General features: G+C 50.7%; 1 protein-coding gene across 1 annotated transcript; it reads right to left on the bottom strand.

The window, feature by feature from the left end:
* Positions 1-12,654, bottom strand: Ube2i (ubiquitin conjugating enzyme E2 I). Its single transcript, XM_048332749.1, has 7 exons — positions 12,551-12,654; positions 8,019-8,095; positions 7,822-7,905; positions 7,312-7,384; positions 3,593-3,702; positions 3,426-3,505; positions 1-626 (listed from the first exon to the last, which is right to left on the bottom strand). The coding sequence occupies exons 2-7, from the start codon at positions 8,082-8,084 to the stop codon at positions 563-565; spliced, it is 477 nt and encodes a 158-aa protein (XP_048188706.1). The 5' UTR covers positions 8,085-8,095; positions 12,551-12,654; the 3' UTR covers positions 1-562.
* Between the last annotated feature and the right edge of the window lie 11,447 nt (positions 12,655-24,101).

Here is a 24,101-nt window from a genome sequence, read left to right as displayed (position 1 = left end):
AACCTTTATATAAACAGTTTATTTACTCTAAACAGCAACACAGACAAAACGCCATATAAACACAAAGGAAGTGGTGCAGAATGGAGACGCTGGCTGACTTTGGATCTGAGGCTCATAAGCAACAGCCCAGGTTGTGAAGAGAAGGTGTGAGAGGGAGGGAGCGGTGTGGTTGTTTTTCATACAGCCAGCGGGGGCTACAGAGCTCTTAAATGGTGCGAAGCATGCCTGCATCTGAGAGCAAAGAAACTAGCTCCTAGGGGCTTACCCAAGTATAAAAGTTTATCATTTTACAGCAGTTGAAATACTGACATCAATATTAAAATAAAAGCAAGTTTTACATAACAATCAAAAATACAAAAGACTGAAGGAAGAGACCCTGTATGAAAAACTGGGGTAATTCAGCGAAATTGAGAAGTGTATGCCAGTGGCGGAAATGGAAAATGGCGCCTGCCCAACCCTCCCAGGCAACTAGTAATTGTATGGAGCGACTTAGATTTGCAAAATGTTGTAAACAAGTTCTTGCCAAACCAATCCCTTCCTTTCACGGTGCCATGGGCGCTGCTTACGAGGGTGCGAACTTCTTGGCTTGTGCCCGAACCCTTTTCTCATACTCCACTCTGTTTTGGCTGAAGAGAGAAAAGACGGGTTAGGAGACAGACAGACCTGGGGCTGCCCAGAGGCCTGCATTAGGTACCAGCCTAGGATGGACAGGTAAGCTCCTGGACAGGTGTAGAGGAGGGGGGTGTGCACAAGGAGCAGGCTGGTGGGGTCACCAAGACCCAGTTGGCAGTGAGGGTAGGAGGAAGGGAAGAAGGCTGGGCAGTCACTCCAACATTCTGGGCAGAGTGGCCCTACAGGCAGCGAAGAGGACTCATGACTGGGAGTGGGATGGGAGTCGTGTATTTGCAATGCTGCCTGTACCTGGGCTTTTTTTGGGTCAGTTTTGAGGCTTGAATTCAGAGCCTGGGCACTGTCCCTGAGCATTTTCCTTAAGGTTAGTGCACTACTACTTAAGTCACAGCTCCACTTCTGGCTTTTTGGTAGTTTATTGAAGATAAGAGTCTGATTTTCCTGCCTTGCCTTTGAATTTTTGATCTTTAGATCTCAGCCCCCTGAGTAGTTAGGATTACAGATGTGAGCCACCAATGCCCTAGCTGTACCTAGTCTTTAAAAGCCAGCCCAGGCAGGAAAGTCTGTAAGACTCACCTCCAATAAACTACCAAAAAGGCCAGTAGCGGAGCTGTGGCTCAAGTGGTACAGTGCCAGTCTTGAGCACAAGTAGCTCAGGTACAGCCCAAGTCTTGATTTCAAGCCCAAGAACAACAACAACAAAAAAACGAACAAAAGACAGCCTGGCACTGGTGGTTCACACCTGTATCTGAGAACTGTGGTTCAAAGCCAGCCCAGGGAGGAAAGTCCATGAGACTATCTCCAATTAACCAACAGAAAGCCAGAAATGGAGCTGTGGCTCAAAGGAATAGAGCATAGCCTTGAGCAGAAAAAGAAGTGTCGTTTGTCCACTGGGTGTGGCTGTGGTCCATTCCTGAGAGGCCCCCATATCAACACTGAACTTGGTGCAGACACCTGACAGGCACAGCCACATCCTTGAACTCTTGGGCTCAAGGGATTCGTCCATCTCAGCCTCTGAGGAGCTGGGACTACAGGCAGACCACCGCCTGCCAAGTACAGTCTTATCCAGTTATGGGCAGCAAGTCTGAGATCCTATTAACAAGTGTGGAGAACAACTATGCAACCGTTAGTTTTGGTTCATACCCCCCAAATCACCGAAGTTTCTCAGGACAAAAGCATGATGGTCTAGGATCAGACCCATGGCTAGGGTTTTAGTGAGGTTCCGGCTGAGAACCAGAACTGGAGCCACCAAAGGATGCATCTGGGACAACAGACTGTGGGGCAGTGACACTCAACCAAGCCTCTTGGAGCAGCAGCACTAAAGGTCACATTTACACACAAGGACCCTGGGTCATACCAGCTGCATCACACTCTCCTCCACCACTGCTTGCTGTCTGGGTCCTGGGGGTTGCAAGACTACCAAGGCTGAGGGACTCAACAGGTCGGCGGCAGAATAGATATGCCCTGGAGTCAATGCCAACTCAGAGGGGTCCAGTACCCAGCACCAAGGAACAAAGGTAAGATGCACTGATGGGCATGCTATCCTGGGGCAGGCCAGTGCCATGGCTGTGACACAGGGCCCTGCCCAGTCCACCAGGCAGCCAGAACAGAGGTGGGCCTGGAAATTGGGCAGGAAAGACAGAACACACTACATAAAAAGGGTTTCTAAGGCTGGATGTTCATCAAAGAACATAGGATATCAAGTGAATAGGTGGCACCCAGCCAAGAGATGCAGGGTGAGGAACAGGCCTTGGAGGCCTCAGCAATGGCAGGTACACCCCCACTCTGGCCTACATCAGAGTGCTGGAACCAAACCCACCAGGCAGCTATGGAGACCCCAGCTCAAAGCAGCAGAGGGACAGCAAAGCCAGCCCTACCCAGCACTGTGTGGTGTCTGGCCCCGAAGGGCCAGCAGGTGCACACTCTGCCTGAGGCCATTGGCCTGTGAGCTGGTGGTCACAGCCACCATCATAAGTCACTGGACCGTGGCCGAGGTCTGTAGGCCATGAAATAAGACTTGCTGACACAGGTGTCACGCAGAGGGCCCACCCAGCCAAGCCTGCAAGTGTAGGCGGAGCACAAGGCAGGCTACAAGCAAACAGACAGAATGTACATTTCCACAGTTCAAGATCTCATTACTGGCAAGGAGTGGACCGTTAAAGCTGGATGCCCCATGGAGCTGGGAGGTGGGTGCGGCGCCTGGGTGGGGTGCCACCTGGAGGCCCCTGAGATGCCTCAGCCATCAGAGATGGCACTACACCAGCAGAGGCTGGGTGTACCCCTCCCAGAGCTCCTCCAGGTCACAGCCTGGTGGTGCTAAGCACCCCTACTCCTTCCTTCTCTCACGGGAAGACACACGAGAAGTTTAGTGTCTGGGCCACAGGGAGCAAAGGGGCTAGGGGACTGAGGGCAACAAAAGCATGGGGGTTTAGCTGTCACTTACATCCTGACCAGATCACACTGGTTCCCCCACAGATGTGGTGGGGGCCCAGGAACCAGCATGACAGCATGAGTATGGGGATGGAGTCTAAGTCTGGGCCTCAATGAGGCCTGTTCAGCGCCATGCTAAGTGGGCCATGCTCCTCTGCATGAGCGCTATCTTCCCCTCCCACCACCAGACCTAGTTACACACTGCTCCCCACAAGCTTTCAACAAGGTGGGCACGGGGTAGGGTACCACATCCTCCACGCCCCTCCCTGGCACCTGTGGGTGCTGCGTGGGCCCTGGGCCTCACCCCTGCAGGTGGCCCAGGCTGCACTTCCGGGGATGTGCGGCCAGCAGCAGGCACTACTAACCAGTAAATTGTGTAGGCTTCTGCTTGAGCTGGGTCTTGGATATTTGGTTCATTTAGAAGTTCCTGTATTCCTAATAAGATCTGTGTGAGACAAGGAAAGAACAAAGCCAGGCTCAGTGGCTGGGAAGGCAGCCGTGGCCTTGGGCAGCCGGGTGGGGCCTCTGGTACCTGCTTGATCGTGATGGCAGGCCTCCAGTCCTTGTCTTCCTCCAGGATGGACAGGCACACTGTACCGGAGGGGTACACATTTGGGTGGAACAGCGGTGGCTCAAATTTACCTGGAGGACAGAGGAGAAAGTACATGCTTTTGGAGCCAGCTGCTCTGACCCTTTTGCCCAGGCCACGCCCCTGTAGACTCCCAGCACCTCGAGGGGACGAGGGAAGGCAAGTTGGCATCTCTTCAGAGGAAAAAGCATGGACACAGCAAACCGCTCTTTCAGGACTCTGCCCCATGTGGGAACTTTGGGCAGCCAGAGAAGGCCACAAGGTAGGAACGAGGCCAGTCCTGTGACCTCCCTCCCTGTGACTCTCCCCAGCAGGCAGGCTGAGGATGGCTGTCCTGTGTCGAGGTGCTGGACACAACAGGAAATCTGCCGCAACAGGTCCCACCCACCACTGGCAACTCGGGATCAGGAGACAATTACTTTCACCAGCCACTTGTAGATTATTATCAGATTATTAGTTATGCCTAGTGCAAACCTAAGTGCAGCCCAGTAAGTTAGCATGGGATGGGGCAGGGGGGGAAGTTTAGTGCTTGCCTAATACACTGAGGCTCTGGATTCAGCTCCAACAGCCCTAAGGGCCAACATACTTCCCAGAAAACGCCCACTTACCTCTCATCTTGCCTGCCCTTTAATACCTGCAGATGACTTCCTGACTCTGCCCAGGGCCTCAGAGTGGGGCTGTGGTTCTAGTCTCATCCTAGTTCATTCATCTGGAGGACTGTTCTACAAGTCCAGCCCTTGGGCTCCATGTCCTGCTCTTTAGCTGATACATCCAGCAGTCTGTCCCCTGGTTCTACCTGCAGATCAGCACCACCACTACTGCTATGCACCAAGAACACAGCTGCCAGTTGTGCACCCAGTGCCACTGGTCTACCATCCTGTATCCACTCCACACATCCTCTCCAGCTTCCACTGTCCCCTGTGGCACTGGGTTGGAACTCAAGGCCCTGTGCTTGCTGGACAGATGCTGCATGACCACCTTTAGTCCTTTTTGCTACCGTGATTTTTCAGGTAAGGTCCCATCTGTGTGCCAGCACTGAGGCTTGAACTCAAAGCGACACTGTTGTTCAGCTTTCCCATTCATGTCTGGTACTCTACTGCTTCCATCCTATCTCTACTTCCAGTTTTTCCTGGTTAACTGAAGAATTTTGTGGATTTGTTCACTCAAGCTGGCTTCAAATGAACATCCTCAGACCATAGCACGCCAGTAGCTAGGACTGTTAGGTGTGCCCAGAAGGGTATTGTCTGAGCTACACCTGTCCTGTAGAGCTATCACTGGCTTCTTGGTTGAAACAGTCTTGGTAATTTTTTTGTCCAAGTTGGCCTCAAAACAGCCACCCTTCCCAACTCTGCCTCCTCAACAGCTAGAATCACAGGACTAAGTCATCATGTCTGGCTCTGACATGGTCTGAGTCTCACCCCTTCTTTTGTGTGTATAGGCATACATTTCAACGAGTAGTTTATGGTGACAGTACTGGGGCTTGAACTCAGGGTCTCTCACTGTTGCTTAGATTTTTTTTAACTCATTTGAGCCACAGCTCCACTTCCAGTGTTTGCCTGAGCTGGCTTTGAGGTATGTCAGGATCCTTAGATGTCAGCCTTCTCAGTAGCCAGGAGTACATGGAACCCTCCACTGAAATGCCAAAGGGAAACCTCCAACACTTAAGTGCTCACTGCATGCCTGAGCACCACTGCTCAGGGCTTCGGGGACCCCTAACTACTGTGGGGTACAGCCTCCGCTCTCTGGCAGCAAAGCCAGTACTCTGGGCAGGACCCCTCTATCTCATGGCTATTGGCCTTCTTTGTCCCAGGACAAGCTTCTGACCCATTGGTAGCAGTGAGTTCTACTCTCCCCTCCCAGTATCTTGAGTGGTCATTGGCTGGGCCGGTGTGCTTCCCGGGGTACACCTCCTCTCAATGCCTCAACAACACCATACCTGCAGGCTTCAACACCATACCCACATCAACACCATACCTACACTGCTCCACCTGGGCCAGCCCTTTGCATGCCACGCAATGTGTAGGTGTGGCCTTTCTGCAGTGCCCACTGGATCCACAAGTTTGTATGTCCATCTCTGAGACAATCCCATCAAGTTATGACCCATGTCCCTCTTGCCACTCACCCTGGGCATGCTCCCTGCCGGAGTGGCTGGTGAGCCTTGCCCATGGCATCTCCACATGTACCTGAGCACCTGCTGGCTGGCTGTCTTCCCAACACCACACTCCCTGGTTCACACGTGCCAGCAGAGCTCTACTATCTAGAGTCTGCTTCTTATTGGTTCTAGTGTGTAAGTCTTGGCCCATCTTTTGTGGGGCCTTTCTCCAAGGTATTTGATGCTGCTATAAACGGTTTTAAAACGTCCATTGCCACAATTACATGGGAATATATTTCTGACTGAGTGTTGGTCCTCCGCCGTGTGTGTGTGTTTTTTCAGCCCTCACTATGACTCAAAGCTTCTGCACTTGCTTGTGGTCCCAGCACAACAGGAATGGAGTGTTGACAGCAGCTGGTACCAAGTCTCCATCCAGTGGTTCCCAGTAAGTTCTCCTGGGGACCACTGCGAGGAGAGCACATCCCCTCTAAGTAGGCTACCAGTTCACTCTGGCTCTCACCCCGGCTTTCTTGTGCTCTTCTCAAGCTTGGGTGGTCTGATATGACACTGTGACTGTGGGCACAGAGTGGAGGGACTAATCCCTTCCCTTGCCAACTGCCCTGAGGGTACTTTACAGGAGCTTAATTTATGTATGTGTTGGTCTTGGAGCTTGAACTCAGGGCCTGGGTGCAGTCTCTGTGCTTTTACACTCATGGCTAGGAGTGCTCTACCATTTGAGCAGCAGCTCCACTTCTGGCTTTTGGTGGCTAACTAGAGTTAAGTCTCATGGATTGTCCTACTCACTTCAAATGGAGATCCTTAGGTATCAGTTTTTTTTGGCGGGGGGTGGGGGGGTGGGGGGCAGAGGCAGGAAGGCTGTCTTGGGGCTTGAATTCAGGGCCTGGGCACTGTCCCTGAGCCTCTCTGTGCTCAAGGTAAGCACTCTCTGACTTGAGCCACAGTGCCATTTCTGGCCCTTTCTGCTATGTTGTTCTGAGGACTTGAACCCAGGGCTTCATGCATGCTAGGCAAGCACTTTACCACTAAACCACATTCCCAGCCCAGATCTGTCTTTTGAGTAGCTAGGATTACAAGCATGAGCCATTGGCACCCATCATAGAGCTGCCATTTTAAAAGGGCCAAGCCCAGCTGTGTGGACAGGAAAATGGGGTGGTAGCAGATCAGAACAAGGTGGGATCTTTTCCTTCCATTTGGTGCTTGGCCTAGTACATGCCACCCACTTGCTCTTCACTGGCCCAGCCCAGCCCTAGGTGGGCTACTGAGACCTGTCTTGTACCCCTCTCCCTGGGAACAGGTAGGTATCAAGTGCAAGTCCTCAGAGCTGGTAACTGTGAAGGGCTCAGGAGTACCCCCTCAGCTGGGACCAGAGACCAAGTGAATCTATGCACCCCATCTCCTGGCCAGAAAGGGGATTAAAAAAACCCCAACCCCATTAGAGTAGCCTCTATCTTGCAATGCTCCCCATCACCCCCGCCCCCTGCCAGACTGTGGGGGTGCTGAACAGCCTGAGACTGGGAAAAGGGACCATGGTCTTCCTGTAGTAACTTACATTTTGGTGGGGAAGATGGGTAATCATCCTTGAAAAGCATCCGCAGTTTGAACAAGCCTCCTTCCCATGGAGTCTGTGGGAAGGAAATGAGGTTAGAAGTACGGGCTGCTGGCTGACGTAGGACCACAAGGCAGGCCTGGGCTCCCAGCTGCCCACTCCCATTGGTGTGACGGGAGACCCCTGCTGTGGCAGTGGAGAAGCTGGAGATCAAGACTATGGACACAAAAGCTTGGGCACAAAGCCAAGCTCAGTACAGGTGCTCAGCTGGACTATTCTGGCCACCACCTCAGATCCCACCTGCTTAGGGATGAGAGCCATGGACACGTCACACTGAGGCTGCCCACCACCCGTGCCAGCACACTCCTGGGTCAGGCAGAGAGGAAGTAGCCTGGAGGGACAGCACCCCTGAAGGCTGTGCCTTCACAGACAACATGGACTCTAACCCAAGACCCTCCCGCTGCCAAATCTTGTTGCAAACAAGGTAGGGTGTCTGTGCCAGGCAGCTCTTACCCCCTTCTTCCCTGGGATGGCGCACTCCCAGTTCATCAGGTTCATTGTGCCGTCGGGATTCTTGGTTGGGACAGCCACAAAGCCCTGAGAGAGAACCACACAAAAGCATGTCAGCACTGTGTCCTGAAAACCAGTGTGGCACAAGCTCAGAGCCCGCCCAGAAGCCACCTCTTGCACAGAAACAGAGCACTCCTTACAAACGGGTGGTCTTTCCTCCACGCCTTTCTCTCCTGGGCGAGTCTGCTGAGGGCGATCCCCGACATATTCAAACTCCCTGGAACAGACAGGATGGGGCAGTTAGGAAAGACCCTACTAGCTCTTCTGCAACCAGTGCCTGCTTGGCCAGTGCAGGCAGGCGAAGTGGAGCTGCTCCTGTTCTGTGCTGGCCCTGCACTTCCGACCAACCATGCTCCAGGAAGGAGCCTCATGCAGGTCCAAGAGCACCTCCAGGGAAGCAGGCAAAGAGGGTATGGCCCGCCTCTCCAGGCAGGTGGTGGCCATGCAGTGAGGAGTGGCTACATAGAATGAAGCAATCACTTCCCTAGCAGACAGCAGGGTGCACTGGTCCCTTTCTCCATTTCAGGTGCAGCAGGACTGAATGACTACAACCCCACTAGTGTCCTCAGGAAAGACAGAGCGACCAGGGCCATGCAGTGTGCTGGGCATGCAGCTCAGTTGCACAAAAATTACCCAGTGTGCATGAAGTCCTGGGTTCCACCGCAATAACCCCCACTTCCCCGCCAAAAAAAGAAACTGTTAGTCTGAGACTGTGGGGCGGCTGCTGGACTCTGCTCAGAATCGGGTTCAGAATTGAGATCCAGGCCTGGCAGGAGGATGAGCGTTATGCAAGAAGGCAACAGAGTGAGAAAAACACCACAGTGGGTGAAATCTTCATGGACAGGACCCCTCTCAGGCCAGCTCCACCTTCTATCCTGTCTGCCTGCCAGCTCTCTGCCCATAGGTCCACTCTGTGAGGAAGCCATGTATGTGCATGTGTGATCCCTCCCCAGGGCCACCTGCTCACCCTTTGTCACAGGTAACACACTCAGGCCACAGAACTTGCTGGAGCATGCATGGATCTTGGGTTCATGGAGCATCCAGCAAGGTTCTAACCAAGCAGGGCCTTTCTCTGAATTGGCTCATGGGGGACTTGCGAGTGGTAGGCTTCAGGCTTTTTATATTTGGGTCTGGGTCTGGTGTTTAACTCAGCCTGGCACTCTCATTTGGCTTTTTCCACTGGAGGCTGGCACTTTATCGCTTGAGCCACACCCCTACTCCTGTCTGGCTAACTGGAGATGAGTTTCTTAGGCTTTATCTGCTCGAGCTGGCTTTAAATCTTGACCTTCAGATCCCAGCCTCCAACCTTAATCCTCAGATCTCAGCCTCCTGAGCTTTAGGATTACACAGCTCTAGCTCCCCTTTGTTTCCTCCTGCCTCAGCAATCTATTTGCCTGTGGGGTGCCACAGCAGGCTTGGAGGCCCAGTCTCCAGGACTAGCACCAGTCTAGCCCGCTCTCCTTCTCAGCCTGGATGGGTGTGGGGCAGAGCCACTGGGCACACCTCAGGTGGCAAAGGCACATAGAACCCTCACCCCAAGATGGAGCCTGTACTCAAAGTCAGGTCTCCAGCTTAGCCAGACTTTGGGCTCCCACAACCCCTAGTAGGGTTCAGGCTGTCTACTTGGCCTGAAGGGCCTTTTTGCCTCCACAATCAAAGCATCTGCCCCCAGCCTTCCCACCTCTGGCTCTAGAAGCAGAAAGGCACCCAAGCGTCTGCAACCCTAAAGCACAACTGTGCAGCTTGCCATTTGGCAGCAACGACTTGTTGGTTGTTAACAACCATGTCAAGTGTCACCACATATGCCAGGTACCTGCATGGAACGGGGTGGGGGTGGGGACTGGGACTGCTGCCAGAGGCCCTAAGCAACTCCCTGCTCATCCCTAGAGCCCAGGTTTGTTATTTCTTTTATGTCAGCCCTGGGGCTTGAACTCAGGGCCTCAGCACTATCCTTGAATTTCAGTGCTCAAGACCAGCACCCTACTACTTGAGTCACAACTCCACTTCTGGCTTTTTGGTGGTGCACTGGAGGTAAGAAAAAAGCCTGCCTGAGCTGGCTTTCAACTTCAATCCTCAGATCTCAGCCCCTGAACAGGTTGAGCCTCACAGGCCCGAGCCAACAGTGCCTGACTAGGTTTTTTTTGTTCGCAATGGGGGTTTTGAACTCTGGGTCTGGGCAATGTCCCTGAGTGCTTCAAGCTCAAGGCTAGCCCTCTCTCTACCACTAAAGCCACAGTGCCACTTCCAGCTTTCTGGTGGTTAACTGGAGATAAGGGTCTCATAGACTTTCCTGCCCAGGCTGGCTTTGAAACATGATCCTCAGACCTCAGCCTCCTGAGTAGCTAGGACTACAGGTATGAGCCACTGGTGCCCAGCTTTTTTTTTTTTTTAAGGGAGAGTTGGATGAAGCCACTACAAACCCACCCAGTAAAGTATTTCCAACAGTCACAAACACTCAAGGCACCAAAAAGTTCTCAGTAAGTTTGGGGACAAGATCCACACAGGCTTCAACACCTGAGCACAAACCACATGGTTTAAATACTCTGACCATACCTTGAAATCAGGTCCAAAACACACACACACACAACGCTTACATTCAAATCCAAACTGCCCTTTCTAGGCACACCAGCTCAGAGCCCTGGTGGCCCACTACTCCCTCACAGGTGAGCTGGAAGTCAAGTGCCAGTGGGTCATGTCTAATTCTACCTACTCAGGAACCTGAGATCTGAAGACAGCAGTTCCAAACCAGTGAGGGCAGACTAATCCTAGAGACCATTTTCTCCAACTAGCAAAAAAGCCAATAGCAAGGGAGAAGGCCCAAGTTCAAGTCCCAGTTTTGGCCAAAAGGAAAAAAAGAGAAACTGGAGCAAGCAGCACTCTGTGAAGGGAAGGAAGACCTTAGCCACTGCCCATGGGGACTTACTAGTGAAGAGGGAGTGCTGCCACACCTAGGGGAGTGGGGAGGAGACATGTCAAGTAGGACCACCCAAGTGACATGAGAAACTTGGTGGCATTTGCAGGCAGTCAAGGGCCAGGGTCAGAGGTGGGAGCGGTGGCCTCATTTCCACAACTCTCTGAGCTCTTCACTTCAACTGGCTCTTCTCAAAGAAGTGGCCCTAGAGCAGCTCAGGACCCATGAAAACCAAATTACTCCCTCCTCCAGCACCACACACTTCAGCTAGCAAGGACACACACTGAGAGGCCACCAGACCTGCCCCATCCCCACCTAGTCAAGGAGGTCAGTGCAGGATGGTAGGGTTCTGTGCCACTCTTGGACTCCATGCAGGAGAGTGCCAGCAATTCTCATAGTGCAGGCTGGCAGTGCTCTGCCGGACTCAAGACTCCATTCAGACCAGCTATGGGGTAAATAGGAGAGTCCTAGCAAGTCCTTTTGGTATCTCCAAACAGGCTTCTGAAGCCCCAGGGGCACTGCCAAAGGGCAAAACTGGGCAAGAACCCCTGGATAGGGGTCCTGCTGAGGACAGGATAAAAGTTCCTAGGAGCCATCTCCTAGAATCCAAGTGTGGTTGTCTGGGTGTTATAGTGAGGTCTGCAGTCAGTGCCTGAGGTGAGTCATCTACCACTTGAGTCTCACCTCCAGCCCAAGATCTCCTGGGTCTTTTAAATGCACCCCCTGCCCACAGCTGTCTATCTCCAGGCAGTGGGCCAGCAGGAACCACTGCACCACCAGGGCCAAGCACTCTAGGGGAACACTTGCAGGGACCAAGCAGAAACTTGGCTCGCCAAGACAGTCCTCCCATTCTTTCAGGCCTCCTGGTGTCCAGAAGAAAGTCACCGACTTGTCACAATGTAGAAACCACTCACATGAAATCCCACTTACAATCAAATCTGCCTTTCCAACCCAACAGAGAGTTTAATGAGCAACTGTTACTAGACACTCCAGAGCGGAAAGTTATATGATTTGAAGATAAAATAACACTAAGTTACCAAAGACAGGCAGTGAAGAAACATCGAGGCCCCCCACCGCCCTTTCCAGGGCTCAGGCAGTGGTCAGCCCGTGACTGGTGACACCATGAACATCAGGGGTACTCACTGCCCCCGGCACGTGGAAGGCTGTTTATATTCCCACCTGCGCCCCCCGGCCCACCGTGCCGGACGGGCCCCAGGCGCCCTGCACCGGCTCGGCCCCGGGACCCCAGGCTGCTCGCTCGGCGCAGTCACTGCGCCTGAGACGCCACGGGCCGCCCGCGGCGGTAGAGGCGCAGGGAGAGAACTTCGTAAGCAAAGCAGGACATGGGTCAGCCCCACGCCCTTCTTCCACCGGGAAGGCAGAGCGGGCCCCGGCAGGCGCGAGGAGCCGCGGCGGAGGCCAGAGCACCGAGGCTCGGCGCGGCGACAACGCGGACCGAGGCCCCGAGTCGCACACGCAGGCCGCGGCCTCCCCGTCTCCCAGCCCGGCAGCCCGCTGAGACGGAGGGACCCCGGGACCCCGGGACCCCCAGGTGGTCCGAGCCGAGCTCACCCCGCCGGCTGGCGGGCCGCACTCCCGGCCCGCACGCCCCGAGGGCGGAAGCGCGGAGGGAGGCCGCGAGCCCGGGCGGCCGCAGCAGCGGCGGCGCGTGGGGGTCCGGGCGCCGCCAGGGCTGGCGGGGCGGGGGCCCGGCCGGCGGCGGCGAGGCCTGGGCCGGCGGAGTCCGAGGCGGCGGCTCACCTGGGCGGCCGCGGCCCGGCGCGTCGCGGCGGCAGAGGCGGCGGCGCTCCTTTGTCTCGGGACTTCCCTCCGCGCCCGCCGCGCGCAGCCCCGAGCGCAGGACCCCGGGCGGGCGGGGCGGGGCCTCGGCGGGGCTGCCCGCCGCGCGCCTGCCCCGCGCGCCGCCACCGCCGCTCCGAGCCCAGCCCTGTCCGCCAAGACCGGTGTCCCGCGCCGCCCGCGCCCCGTCGCCGCGAGCTTGTTGCCCGGGTCTGTCCGAGGAGCCCGGGCCGGCGGCGTCTCTGCAGGCAGGCGGCACTCTGGACACCCGCACCCTTAAAGGAGCCGCGTCCTGGGTGTTAGGGAGCGTCTGCAAACTCCCCTTCGGGGCGCGCGCCTTCACTCGAGGACACGGCAGCCCGCCGTGCAGGGAAGAACAAGTCGAGATCCCCAAGGGCGGCCCGGATGCCTGACGGGCACCTGCCCTGGCACAGGTCCCAGAGGTCTCCTTGGGGTCAGGGCCCAAGCCTGGGGGACGAAGCCCGCTGAGGCCTAAGGAGCCACCGAAGGACGCAGAATGCATACAGCGCTCTGAGCGCGACGTTTTGTGAAAACCCTAGCAATTGGCCAGCTAGGGTACCAAGGCGGGGCGTCCTTCGAATTCTCCCAATGAGCTGGCATCATAGAAAGGGCCAAACGCGTGCCTGACTGACGGGAGGGAAAGTGTGGACGTTCCCTAACCTGGGGGCCAGCTGGTCGAGGGAGGCAGCTGGGTTACTGCCCCTCCCCTCCACGCCTGGAGCTTCCCGCTTGCCCGCTCGGCCTCAGCCGGCCCCTCCCACCCCTTCCCGCCCTCAGGGCCCCTGGCCCCCTCTTCACTGGGACGTGTGGCAAGGCCCTGCTAGACAGGTGTCTGAGAACTTGGAGTCAGCTCTGGGGGGCAAGCGTCTCCTGGGATGGCTGGATGGGGGAGGGGTGTGGTGGGAACTGCCCTGGAGTGGAGCTGGAGACCATGGGAGTGACGGCTTTGTCCGTCCACCCATCCATCCACCCACCCATCCATCCATCTACCCATCTACCCACCCACCCATCCATCCACACATGCATCCACACATCCATTCATCTATCCATCCATCCATCCCTACATCTATCCTTCCATCCACCCATCCATCCCATCTTCCCATCCATCCATTCATCTTTCCATCTGTCCTTCCATCCATCATCCATCCATTCCATCCACCTGTCCATCTTCCCATCCTTCCATCCATCCATCCTCCAGTCTTTCCATCCATCCTTCCATCCATCCATCCATTTGTCTGTCTATCCACCCATCCTTCCATCCATCCTCCAATCCTCCCATCCATCCATCATCATCCTTCCATCCACCCACCCACCCATCCATCCGATCATTCCTCCATCCATCCCATTGCCCATCCATCCATCATTATGCTTCCATACATCCTTCCTTTTATCCATCCATTCTCCCATCCATCCATCTGTCCTTCCATCTATCCTCCCATCCTTGGATCCATCCATCCATTCTCCCATCCTTCCATCCTCTATCCATCCTTCCACCATCATCCATCCTCCCATCCTTCCATCCATCTGTCCTTCCATCCTCCCATCCTTCCATCTTCCATCACCCTTCCATAATCATCCTTCCATTCGTCCATCTTCCCATCTTTCCATCCATTCTCTTATCCTTCCATCCATTTTTCCATCTGATCCATCCGTCCCTCCCTTCCTCCCTCCCTCCCTCCCTTCCTCCCTCTTTCCCTCCATCTATCCTTCGGCTCATTCTCTCCTCTTTTCTGCTTACCCTAGGTGTTTTCCTCCTTCTCTCCTTCCCCTCTCTGGTCAGCTTCCTTCCTCCATCTCTCACACTGACCCACCTACTGCCCTGGCCAGTGGGCGACCCTGCCGAGCCAGCCGGCAGCGAAAAGGGAATCCTGAATGAGGGGTCGAGGATTAAAGAAAAGGAAAAATACAAGACAAGAGAAAAAAAGACAAGAGGCAAAGATGGGGTACGGGAGGTGTGCATCTCGAGATTGAAACTCAAGACTGCAGCCAAGTTTATTCTTTTTTTTTTTTTTGCCAGTCCTGGGGCTTGGACTCAGGGCTTGAGCACTGTCCCTGGCTTCTTTTTGCTCAAGGCTAGCACTCCACCACTTGAGCCATAGCGCCACTTCTGGCCATTTTCTGTATATGTGGTGCTGGGGAATTGAACCCAGGGCCTCATGTATACGAGGCAAGCACTCTTGCCACTAGGCCATATCCCCAGCCCCTAAGTTTATTCTTAACTTCCAGCTTATATGCAGTTTTGGAACCAGGGAATAGCATAGGGTTGTTAAAATTCAAGAACACAAAGAGGCTTTGAAGTTTGCAACATTTGATTACAGTAAACACAGGATAAGGTTGATACTCCAGCAGACATAGCAAGGTGCAGACATAGTAAAGCAATTCCGGATAGTGGCTGTGAACAAATGTCCTTGCATCTAGCATATCCTGGTGGTGACAGCACAGCCAGAGGTGAGAATGAGTTTAGCTGCTAGCTCGGCTCCCGACATTTCCCCCGTCTTTATTAAAAGAAGCGAACCCGCCTGTCTTAGGTGGGGTGGGTCTCCCAGCCTGCCTTACCCATCCTAGGGAACAACTTCAGAGCAATGCTGAAGCCCTCAAACCTGTCTCTGGCTGCGGTTCCTCTTGGGGGAAAATTCATTCACTTGGAGCTTGATCTTATGCAGCTGACTGGCTAAACTCATGAAAGAGTTTTGCAATATGCATACAATGCAAGGAAGGCATAGGAAAGCCATCAGCAAAAGTATCCCTGGGCTGAGAAATGTCATTAGCAGCCCCTTAATATTAGTTAAGGAAGGGATATACTGTTGAAGTTGCTCAAACAGTTCTTTTGCTGTTTCTGCCACTTTAGAGTCCAGAGGCGGAGCTTGCTCTAGTCCAGCTATTTGCCTATGGAGTTGAAAGAGATCTAAGGACAAATTATTATGGTGCCAAATACCATTTAGATGTGCTACAACTTGTTCCCAAGGATAGCTCGACCCATTATACTTATGGAGGGTCACACAAATAAAGTCAAACCCAGCATGGCAGCGCACCCGTTGCAAAGTTTGCAAAGCACGAATTTGTTCTCCCAGTGACAACACAGATTCACACAATGCTTCTAATTTTTGTTCTACCTTATCATCAATCCTGCCTTGAAAGTGCAGGGCTTGCGTGGTATTATGAGCAAGCTGATTAACATAGTGAGCTGTCTGCACACTTTGTGTTAAAGCCACAGTAGCCGCTGCAGCAGAGGCAGCTAAGGAAATAAAGGCTACAATGCCTGCTATTAATAGCCCTACAAATCGTCCAGGGCACATAAGCTCTTTTAAATGTTTTAACACTTGAATACCTGTTTCTTTATACCAAGCTTTAGATATGTTCACAGGAAGCATAACAAATGGTGGCTGCTTAATAACAATTACAGAATCAGTAAGACCACTATACAAGCAATTTGTAAAAGAACAGTTAGTACAAGTAACATTGAAATACATGGCTCCTATAGAAATGTTAAAAGGTCCATACATAGAAGGACCCAGCAAAACCAGCATCCAGAAGCAGTGGAGAAACGCAGGAAAACAAAAAGGAGCAAAAAAGAAGAACCGAAAACCTACACGGAGCCGGAGATTCACCGGGGCACCCTCCCCCCACCAGCCGACCCTGGCCCAAACAGGGTCAGGCTGGGAAAGGGGAACCTGGCGATCGGCAGACAGGCTGCCAGGAGTGCAGAATTCATATAGCGGGAGACCCCACGGACACAAGGCAGGGTGCGGACCAAGACACACACCGGCAGCGACGAGAAGTTCGGGTCCACACCGGGTTCGGACAAGGGAACCCAGCGCGGCAGAAAGAGGGAACGGGGGAAGCCACCACGACACTTCGCCAACCCCTGAAGGGCCAACGGCTGCGCAGGACACACACACAAAGCAGCAAAAGTGAGTCCCCCATAATCCCTTCCCCCAACGGGAGACCCAAGCCCGAAAAGAAGCTAGATCTCCCTCTCTCCCCCTCCCCACTCCCGTGGGAACAAAGAACCCCCAAACCAGGCGGGAAGCTCCCATCAGGCGCTGGGAAGCCAGTTTAGCAGGGGAAGGGCGGAACAGCCCCAAGCCCCCAAAGGTTCCTGAACTGGCAGAACCGGCCCTGTCCCCTTCCCAACAGGGGCCGGGGGACGGCCGGCAGGGCAAGCCCCACCCGAGGCGCCTGGACCTTGCGGACTCTTACAACTAAAATCACAGGCGCTGGTGGGCAATACCAGCCCAGCAGGGTCACCTGAGCCTGATCACGTCCCCCCTCCTCGCAGCGGAGGCGAGGTCTGAGGGTGCCAAGCCACACCTGGACAGTCGATCCCACTGGGCCCCACACATACTGCCTCCCCCAACGGGCTCGCAGAAGGGCGCAAGCACAACCCAACAACCCAGGGCTCGCTCTGGGAGGCATATCCCGCTAAAGTGCCTGTTGTAGGGGACTCACAGTGCACAGGAGGGCGGGGCCCCCGGCGAAAGCACCCGCTCTGGTAGGCGTGCCCTGCACTGGTGGGCGGGGCGACAGCACCTGCTGCCATAGACACGCCTACACAGAAGGGAGGGAAGACTTACACAGACCTCCAGATGCGCAAATCACAAAGAAACATAACTCAGTTCATCAAAGGACAAGCCAACTCGCCAGCTCCAAAAAGCAGCACGACTGAAGAGGAGATGGAGAATAAAAAAGCAAATGAGGCCATGTTAACAGGAATGATCAAAAGCGTCAGAAATGAAATCAGAAAACAATTCCAGGAGTTTAGAGCAGAAATCTGGAAGGACACCCAGGAAGCCAAGAAAGAAATGGAAGCAAAAATGGATACAATGCAAGCCTCGTTTAAAGAAATGGAAGCAAAAATGGATACAATGCAAGCCGCCTTTAAAGAAAATCTCCACATCCTGAGAATTGAAATGCATGAAAAAATAGATTTAAAATACAACTCTTTAAAGGAAGAAATTTCCACGATCAGAGCTGATATGACAACCATGAATAGCTCTCTGACATCCATAAACTCCGCAATTGAAACCATCACACAAAGAGTGGACCATATAGAATCCAGAATCTCTCGCCTGGACGATGAAGCAGCTGACAACAACCAGAAAATGACCACACTCCAAGAAAAGGTGAAGCTTCAGGGAAGATTAATCCAGGAACTAATGGACAAAGACAAGAGATATAATCTGCGCATAATTGGAATAGAAGAAGGAGCCGAATATCAGAACAGAGGGCTTAATCATATTCTCAATAAAGTTATTGCAGAAAACTTCCCCAATCTCACAGGGGACCCCATCCAGGTAACCGAAGCCTATAGGACACCTGGCAGGCCAGACCCCAGGAAAACCACCCCAAGGCACATAATATTCAAGACTACAGACCTCAAGATTAAAGAGCAAATTCTGAATTCAGCCAAAGCGAAGAAGGAAACTTTTTTCAATGGGAAGAGGATTCGAATAACATCCGACTTATCCACACAAACTTACCAAGCTCGAAGTGAGTGGAAGAACACCATCCAAGTACTTCAGAATAACAATTTACAACCTTGGATCAAATATCCAGCGAAATTGGAGTTCACATTCGAAGGGAGAACCAGATCTTTCCACACCAAAGAGGAGCTAAAGGAGTATGTGAATAAAAAACCAGCCCTACAGCGAATATTAAGAGGGGAAGCCCACCCAACAGAGATCGTAAAAGACACACAGACAGAATCAGAAAGAAACTTCAATAGCCAAAGTCCAGCAGAAAGACCAGCTCACTAAAGACAAGAAAAAAAAAAAAAAAAAACAGGAAAAAACAGCCCAACAAGAAAATGGAAGGAGAAAAAACACCCTTATCCTTGATCTCTTTAAATATAAATGGCTTAAACTCCCCAATTAAGAGGAGCAGACTGGCAGAATGGATCCCCAAACAAAAAGTTGACATCTGCTGTCTACAAGAGACCCACCTTACAGCAAGGGACAAAAACAGGCTTCGAATGAAAGGATGGAGCAAGATCTACCAAGCAAATGCACCCACCAAAACGGCAGGTGTAGCCATTCTGATCTCAGACAAGCTGGACTTCTCTTTAAAGTCCACGCAAAAAAACAAAGAAGGACAATACATATTAATACAAGGAAAAATCCAGAATCAAGACATCACGGTGATAAATGTATACTCACCGAACAAAAGAGGCCCGACATATGTCAAGCAAATTCTCACAGAATTACAGAGCAAGATAGATGCAAACACAATCATAGTGGGTGACTTTAATACTCCTCTCTCTCCAAGAGACAGATCCAACACCCAGAGGATTAGTAAGGGAGCTGAGGACCTAAATAACACCATTTCCCAAATGGATCTAACAGACCTATATAGAACCTTTCACCTTACAGAGACCCAATAAACCTTCTTTTCAGCAGCCCATGGATCATATTCCAAAATAGACCACGTCATAGCCCACACAAAGAACCTCAGCAAATACAAAAGTATTGACATCATCCCATGTATTATATCTGATCACAGTGGATTAAAGGTAACCCTCAACAACAAAGGATACCACAGAGCCTATACACACTCTTGGAGGCTAAACCCCACGATGCTATCCAACACTTGGGCCACAGATCAAATTAAAGATGAAATCAACGAATTCATAAGCCACAATGACAAAGAAAACACATCACAAAGAAATCTATGGGACACAGCTAAGGCAGTACTGAGGGGCAAGATCATTGCACTCAGCACCCACATTAAAAGAATGGAAGCAGAGCAGGTGAATACCCTCACGATGAAACTAAAACAACTGGAGAAACAAGAAATGTCAGAATCTAAAACGACTAAGAGGTGAGAGATCACAAAGATTAAAGAAGAGATAAATCTGATTGAAAATAGAAAGACCATTCAACAAATAAATAAGACTAAAAGCTGGTTCTTTGAGAAAATAAACAAAATTGACAGACCCCTTGCAAGACACAAAAAAAAGAAGAGAAGAGACTCATATTCGTAAAATCAGGGACTCCACAGGAAAAATTACAACAAGTACACACGATATTCAAACAATCATAAGGAGCCAAAACCTCTACTCAGCAAAAAACAATAATTTTACAGAAATGGATCAATTCTTAGAGAAGTACAAACTGCCCAAACTGAACCAAGAAGAAATAAATCAACTAAATAAACCAATAACTTACGGTGAGATACAGGAGGTAATCAAGAACCTCCCTACTAAGCAAAGCCCAGGCCCAGATGGATTCACCAACGAATTCTACAAAACCTTTAGTGAGGAGCTAATTCCAATACTCCTCAAACTCTTCCGCGAAATAGAAACGGAGGGAGAAATCCCAAACTCATTCTACGAAGCTAATATCATACTCATCCCCAAACCAGGCAAAGATCCAACAAAAAAAGAGAACTACAGACCAATATCACTAATGAACACAGATGCAAAGCTCCTCAATAAAATACTAGGTAACAGGATCCAGACTGATCAAGAATATCATACATCATGACCAAGTAGGCTTCATCCCTCAGTCACAAGGATGGTTCAACATCCGTAAATCAATCAACGTAATTCACCACATAAACAGAACTAAAATCAAGAGTCACATTGTTATCTCAGTCGATGCCCAAAAAGCCTTTGACAAAATACAACATCCATACTTATTAAAAGCTTTGGAGAGAACAGGAATAGATGGAACATTCCTCAAAACAATAAAAGCCATATACAACAGACCAACTGCTAATATCATATTAAATGGAGAGAAACTTAAATCATTCCCCCTAAACTCAGGAACAAGACAAGGATGCCCACTCTCCCCACTTCTGTTCAACATAGTGCTGGAATCCCTAGCCATAGCAATAAGGCAAGAGGAGGACATCAAAGGGATCCACGTCGGCAAGGAAGAAATCAAGTTATCCCTATTCGCAGACGACATAATCTTATACCTGAAGGACCCAAAAAACTCACTACCCAAACTCCTACACCTAATAAACCAATTTGGCAAAGTAGCAGGATACAAAATCAATCCACAAAAGTCAGCAGCTTTTCTGTACACCAGCAATAGACAAACAGAAAAGGAAATTATGGAAACAATTCCATTTACAGTAGCCAAAAAAAGAATAAAGTACCTAGGGATCAACTTAACCAAGGACGTGAGGGACCTATTCAATGAAAACTACAAAAATCTAATAAGGGAAATCGAAGAAGACACAAGGAGATGGAAAGACCTCCCATGCTCATGGGTAGGCAGAATCAATATAGTGAAAATGGCCATATTGCCCAAATTGTTATACAAATTCAATGCAATACCTATCAAAATCCCAGCCACATTCTTCACTGAAATAGAGAAACCAAACCATAAATTCATATGGAACAGCAAAAGACCTAGAATAGCCAAAGCAATTCTAGGCAAAAAAAAATAGTGCAGGAGGTATCACCATACCAGACTTCAAGCTCTACTACAAGGCCATCATAACAAAAACAGCATGGTATTGGTATAAAAACAGATCAGAAGACCAGTGGATTAGAATTGAAGACCCAGAAATAAAACCGCACTCTTACAGCCAACTGATATTCGACAAAGGAGCTAAAGACATACAATGGAACAAACATAGCCTCTTCAACTACTGGTGCTGGGAGAACTGGGCAGCCATATGCAGAAAACTCAAAGTAGACCCAAGCCTATCACCATGCACCAAGATCAACTCAAAATGGATCAAGGACCTCAATATAAGGCCTGAATCCTTGAAACTACTGAAGGACAGAGTAGGAAAGACGCTAGAACTTATAGGCACAGGAAGGAACTTCCTGAATAGAGTCCCAGGGGCACAACAAATAGGGGAAAGACTCAACAAATGGGACTACTACAAATTAAAAAGTTTCTGCACAGCTAAGGTCATAGCCACCAAAATAGAAAGACAGCCAACGATATGGGAAAGGATATTTACCAGCACAGCAACAGACAAAGGCCTGATATCTGTCATCTACAGAGAACTCAAAAAACTAAGCCCCTCCAAGTCCAATAAACCTATTAGGAAATGGGCAAAAGAGCTAAAGAGAGACTTCACAAGAGAAGATATAAAAATGGCAAAGAAACACATGAGGAAATGCTCAACATCCCTGCTAGTAAAGGAAATGCAAATAAAAACAACCCTGAGATACCACCTCACCCCAGTTAGAATGGCCTATACTCTGAACTCAGGAAACAACAAATGCTGGAGGGGCTGTGGGGAAAGAGGAACCCTTCTCCATTGTTGGTGGGAGTGCAAATTAGTACAACCACTTTGGAGAACAGTATGGAGGTGTCTCAAAAAGCTCAATATAGACCTACCCTATGACCCAGCCATACCACTCCTAGGCATCTATCCTAAACAGCAAAACCCAAAATATCAAAAGGACATTTGTACTTCCATGTTTATCGCGGCACAATTCACAATAGCCAAAATTTGGAAACAACCCAGATGCCCTTCCACAGACGAATGGATCCCAAAAATATGGTACTTATACACAATGGAATACTACATAGCGATTAGGAATGGTGAAATATTGTTATTCGCAGGGAAATGGTCAGAACTAGAACAAATAATGTTGAGTGAGACAAGCCTAGATCACAGAAAACAAAGGGGCATGATCTCCCTGATATATGACTGTTAACAAAGGGAGACAGAGAGACAGTAGAGACCAAGTCTGTGAACACTGTATATGTGCTTGATACATTGTATATTGCATATGGGTCTACCTGACCTAGACAAGGGATGGAAAAACAGGTTGTAAGATATCACAAGAAATGTACACACTGCCCTACTATGTAACTGCACCCTCTTTGCACAACACCTTGTAAAAAAATTTATGTTCAATTAATAAAAAAAAAGGTCCATACATAATAGCATAAGGGGGTGTTACACAACTCATAATATTTTTTAAAGAAGAAGAAGTGGGCCAGGAGATATTATTTAGGGCAGCCACTAACATCAGACATGACGTTGAGGGTGTCCATTCATCCACCACAGACCTGGGGTGTACTTGTTGGTGAGATTGGCTCCGGGCCAGTTGAGAAGTAGTTGCTCAGATATTGGTTATAAAAGGATGCTATGTCTACACTTTATGGGGTGCAGTTCTCCTGTGGATTCTACAATTTGAGAAGAGTTGATGCAGCGAGGTATCATGAAGGATGATGTAGAATTAGCAGGTACAGGGAACCCAGTAGGCAATGAAGTCATTCGTATATTATATACTTGATTGTTATCAGGAATCCAAAGTCTATGATTTATGGATTGCATTACAGTACAGCCTGGACTATAACTGTTGGAGTCAGTTGTGAAATATAAAGGGGTTCCAGTGCCAGAAGCTGCAAAATCTCCCATTTTAACGTGTTGGACAAAAGGGTCTGGAGCTGTACCGTATGCTGATCTGTTGACATGGACGAACACCTCAGCTCCTTCCCAAGTTGCAGGGTGCATAATCGGTGGATCTGGCATGTAAGCCCAGTGGGTCAGCACTTGTACCATTCTGATGAGTTTTCACAATCCAAATGCAACACTCAGGTAGCCAGCAGGCGTCATTTTCATCCTGTGAAAAAACACAGACATGTCCTCGACCCCATGTCAATACCGGATTGGGCCCATGCCAAGCACTTGTTAAAGGATCTTTCCACTTAACTTGGGCAAAAGTTCTTTGCTCTCTCTTTTCCCAGAACCACTGTGCTGCGGAGTGGCCATTGCAGTCCAAATTTTAAAAAAAATTTAGTATGAATAAGGCATGAGAAAGAATATTAACAGGGGAGAAGGGGTATAATCCGCCCCCCCGTTTTAATTTAGAAATTTGATGTTTTAACAAACTGTTGGCCCGTTCAACAATTCCTTGACCTTGAGGATTATAGGGAATTACTGTAGAGTGAACAATTTGGTAAGATTTGCAAAATGTTTGAAAAGCTTGTCCAACATATCCTGGACCATTATCAGTTTTAATTTGTTTAGGAAGTTCCTTAGTGTAGGGCTCGGTAGCCTCTCCCGGCGTGGGGAACAAGGCTCAGCTAGGTTTCTCGCCACCCCCTATTCTCGTCCTCTCTCCTGGGCACCCGGCCAGCAGATAGCCAGGATGGAATGGAAGGGTCAGGGCCGAGCTCACACGCGCATGGCCTAACGAGAAAGCGTGCCCGCCTCCTTACCAATAAACAAAGTCAGACGTACGCAAGTCTTGGAGAAAGCTTCTGGAGCCAACTGATTTATTAAGGCGGAGGTAAAGGAAGATGATAGTGGGAGAGGGCGATCGGCCAGGACGCCGATAGGCTGAAAGCTGTCACATGATCCCCTTGAGCTAACGTCACTCGAAAGCGCCGAGCCAGGGTGAGACAGGTAGGCGCCTGGGCTGGCGGGAGTGGAAGGCGCCTGGGCTGGCGGGAGAGTTGGGGGCTGGGTGCAAAGCCAGTTCTTCTGGTTCCAGACCCAGAGAATGTAGCCTGCTTCCACATTTCCCTAGGGCTGGGTGAAGGGCGTCAAGCCCCCCACCAAGTCTAAAGGC

Source organism: Perognathus longimembris, chromosome 23, assembly GCF_023159225.1.
Source record: "Perognathus longimembris pacificus isolate PPM17 chromosome 23, ASM2315922v1, whole genome shotgun sequence".
Lineage (NCBI taxonomy): Eukaryota > Metazoa > Chordata > Mammalia > Rodentia > Heteromyidae > Perognathus > Perognathus longimembris.
This window is presented reverse-complemented; position numbering and strand designations above follow the sequence as displayed.

Bases quoted from the DNA above. Each gene is read 5' to 3' on its own strand.
- Ube2i (XM_048332749.1), bottom strand. From the start codon at position 8,084: ATGTCGGGGATCGCCCTCAGCAGACTCGCCCAGGAGAGAAAGGCGTGG. The intron at 7,906-8,018 runs GTAAGGAGTGCT...GTTCTCTCTCAG, and splicing joins GGAGGAAAGACCACCCGTTT to GGCTTTGTGGCTGTCCCAAC. The intron at 627-3,425 runs GTTAGTAGTGCC...TTCTCTCTTCAG, and splicing joins GAAGCCTACACAATTTACTG to CCAAAACAGAGTGGAGTATG.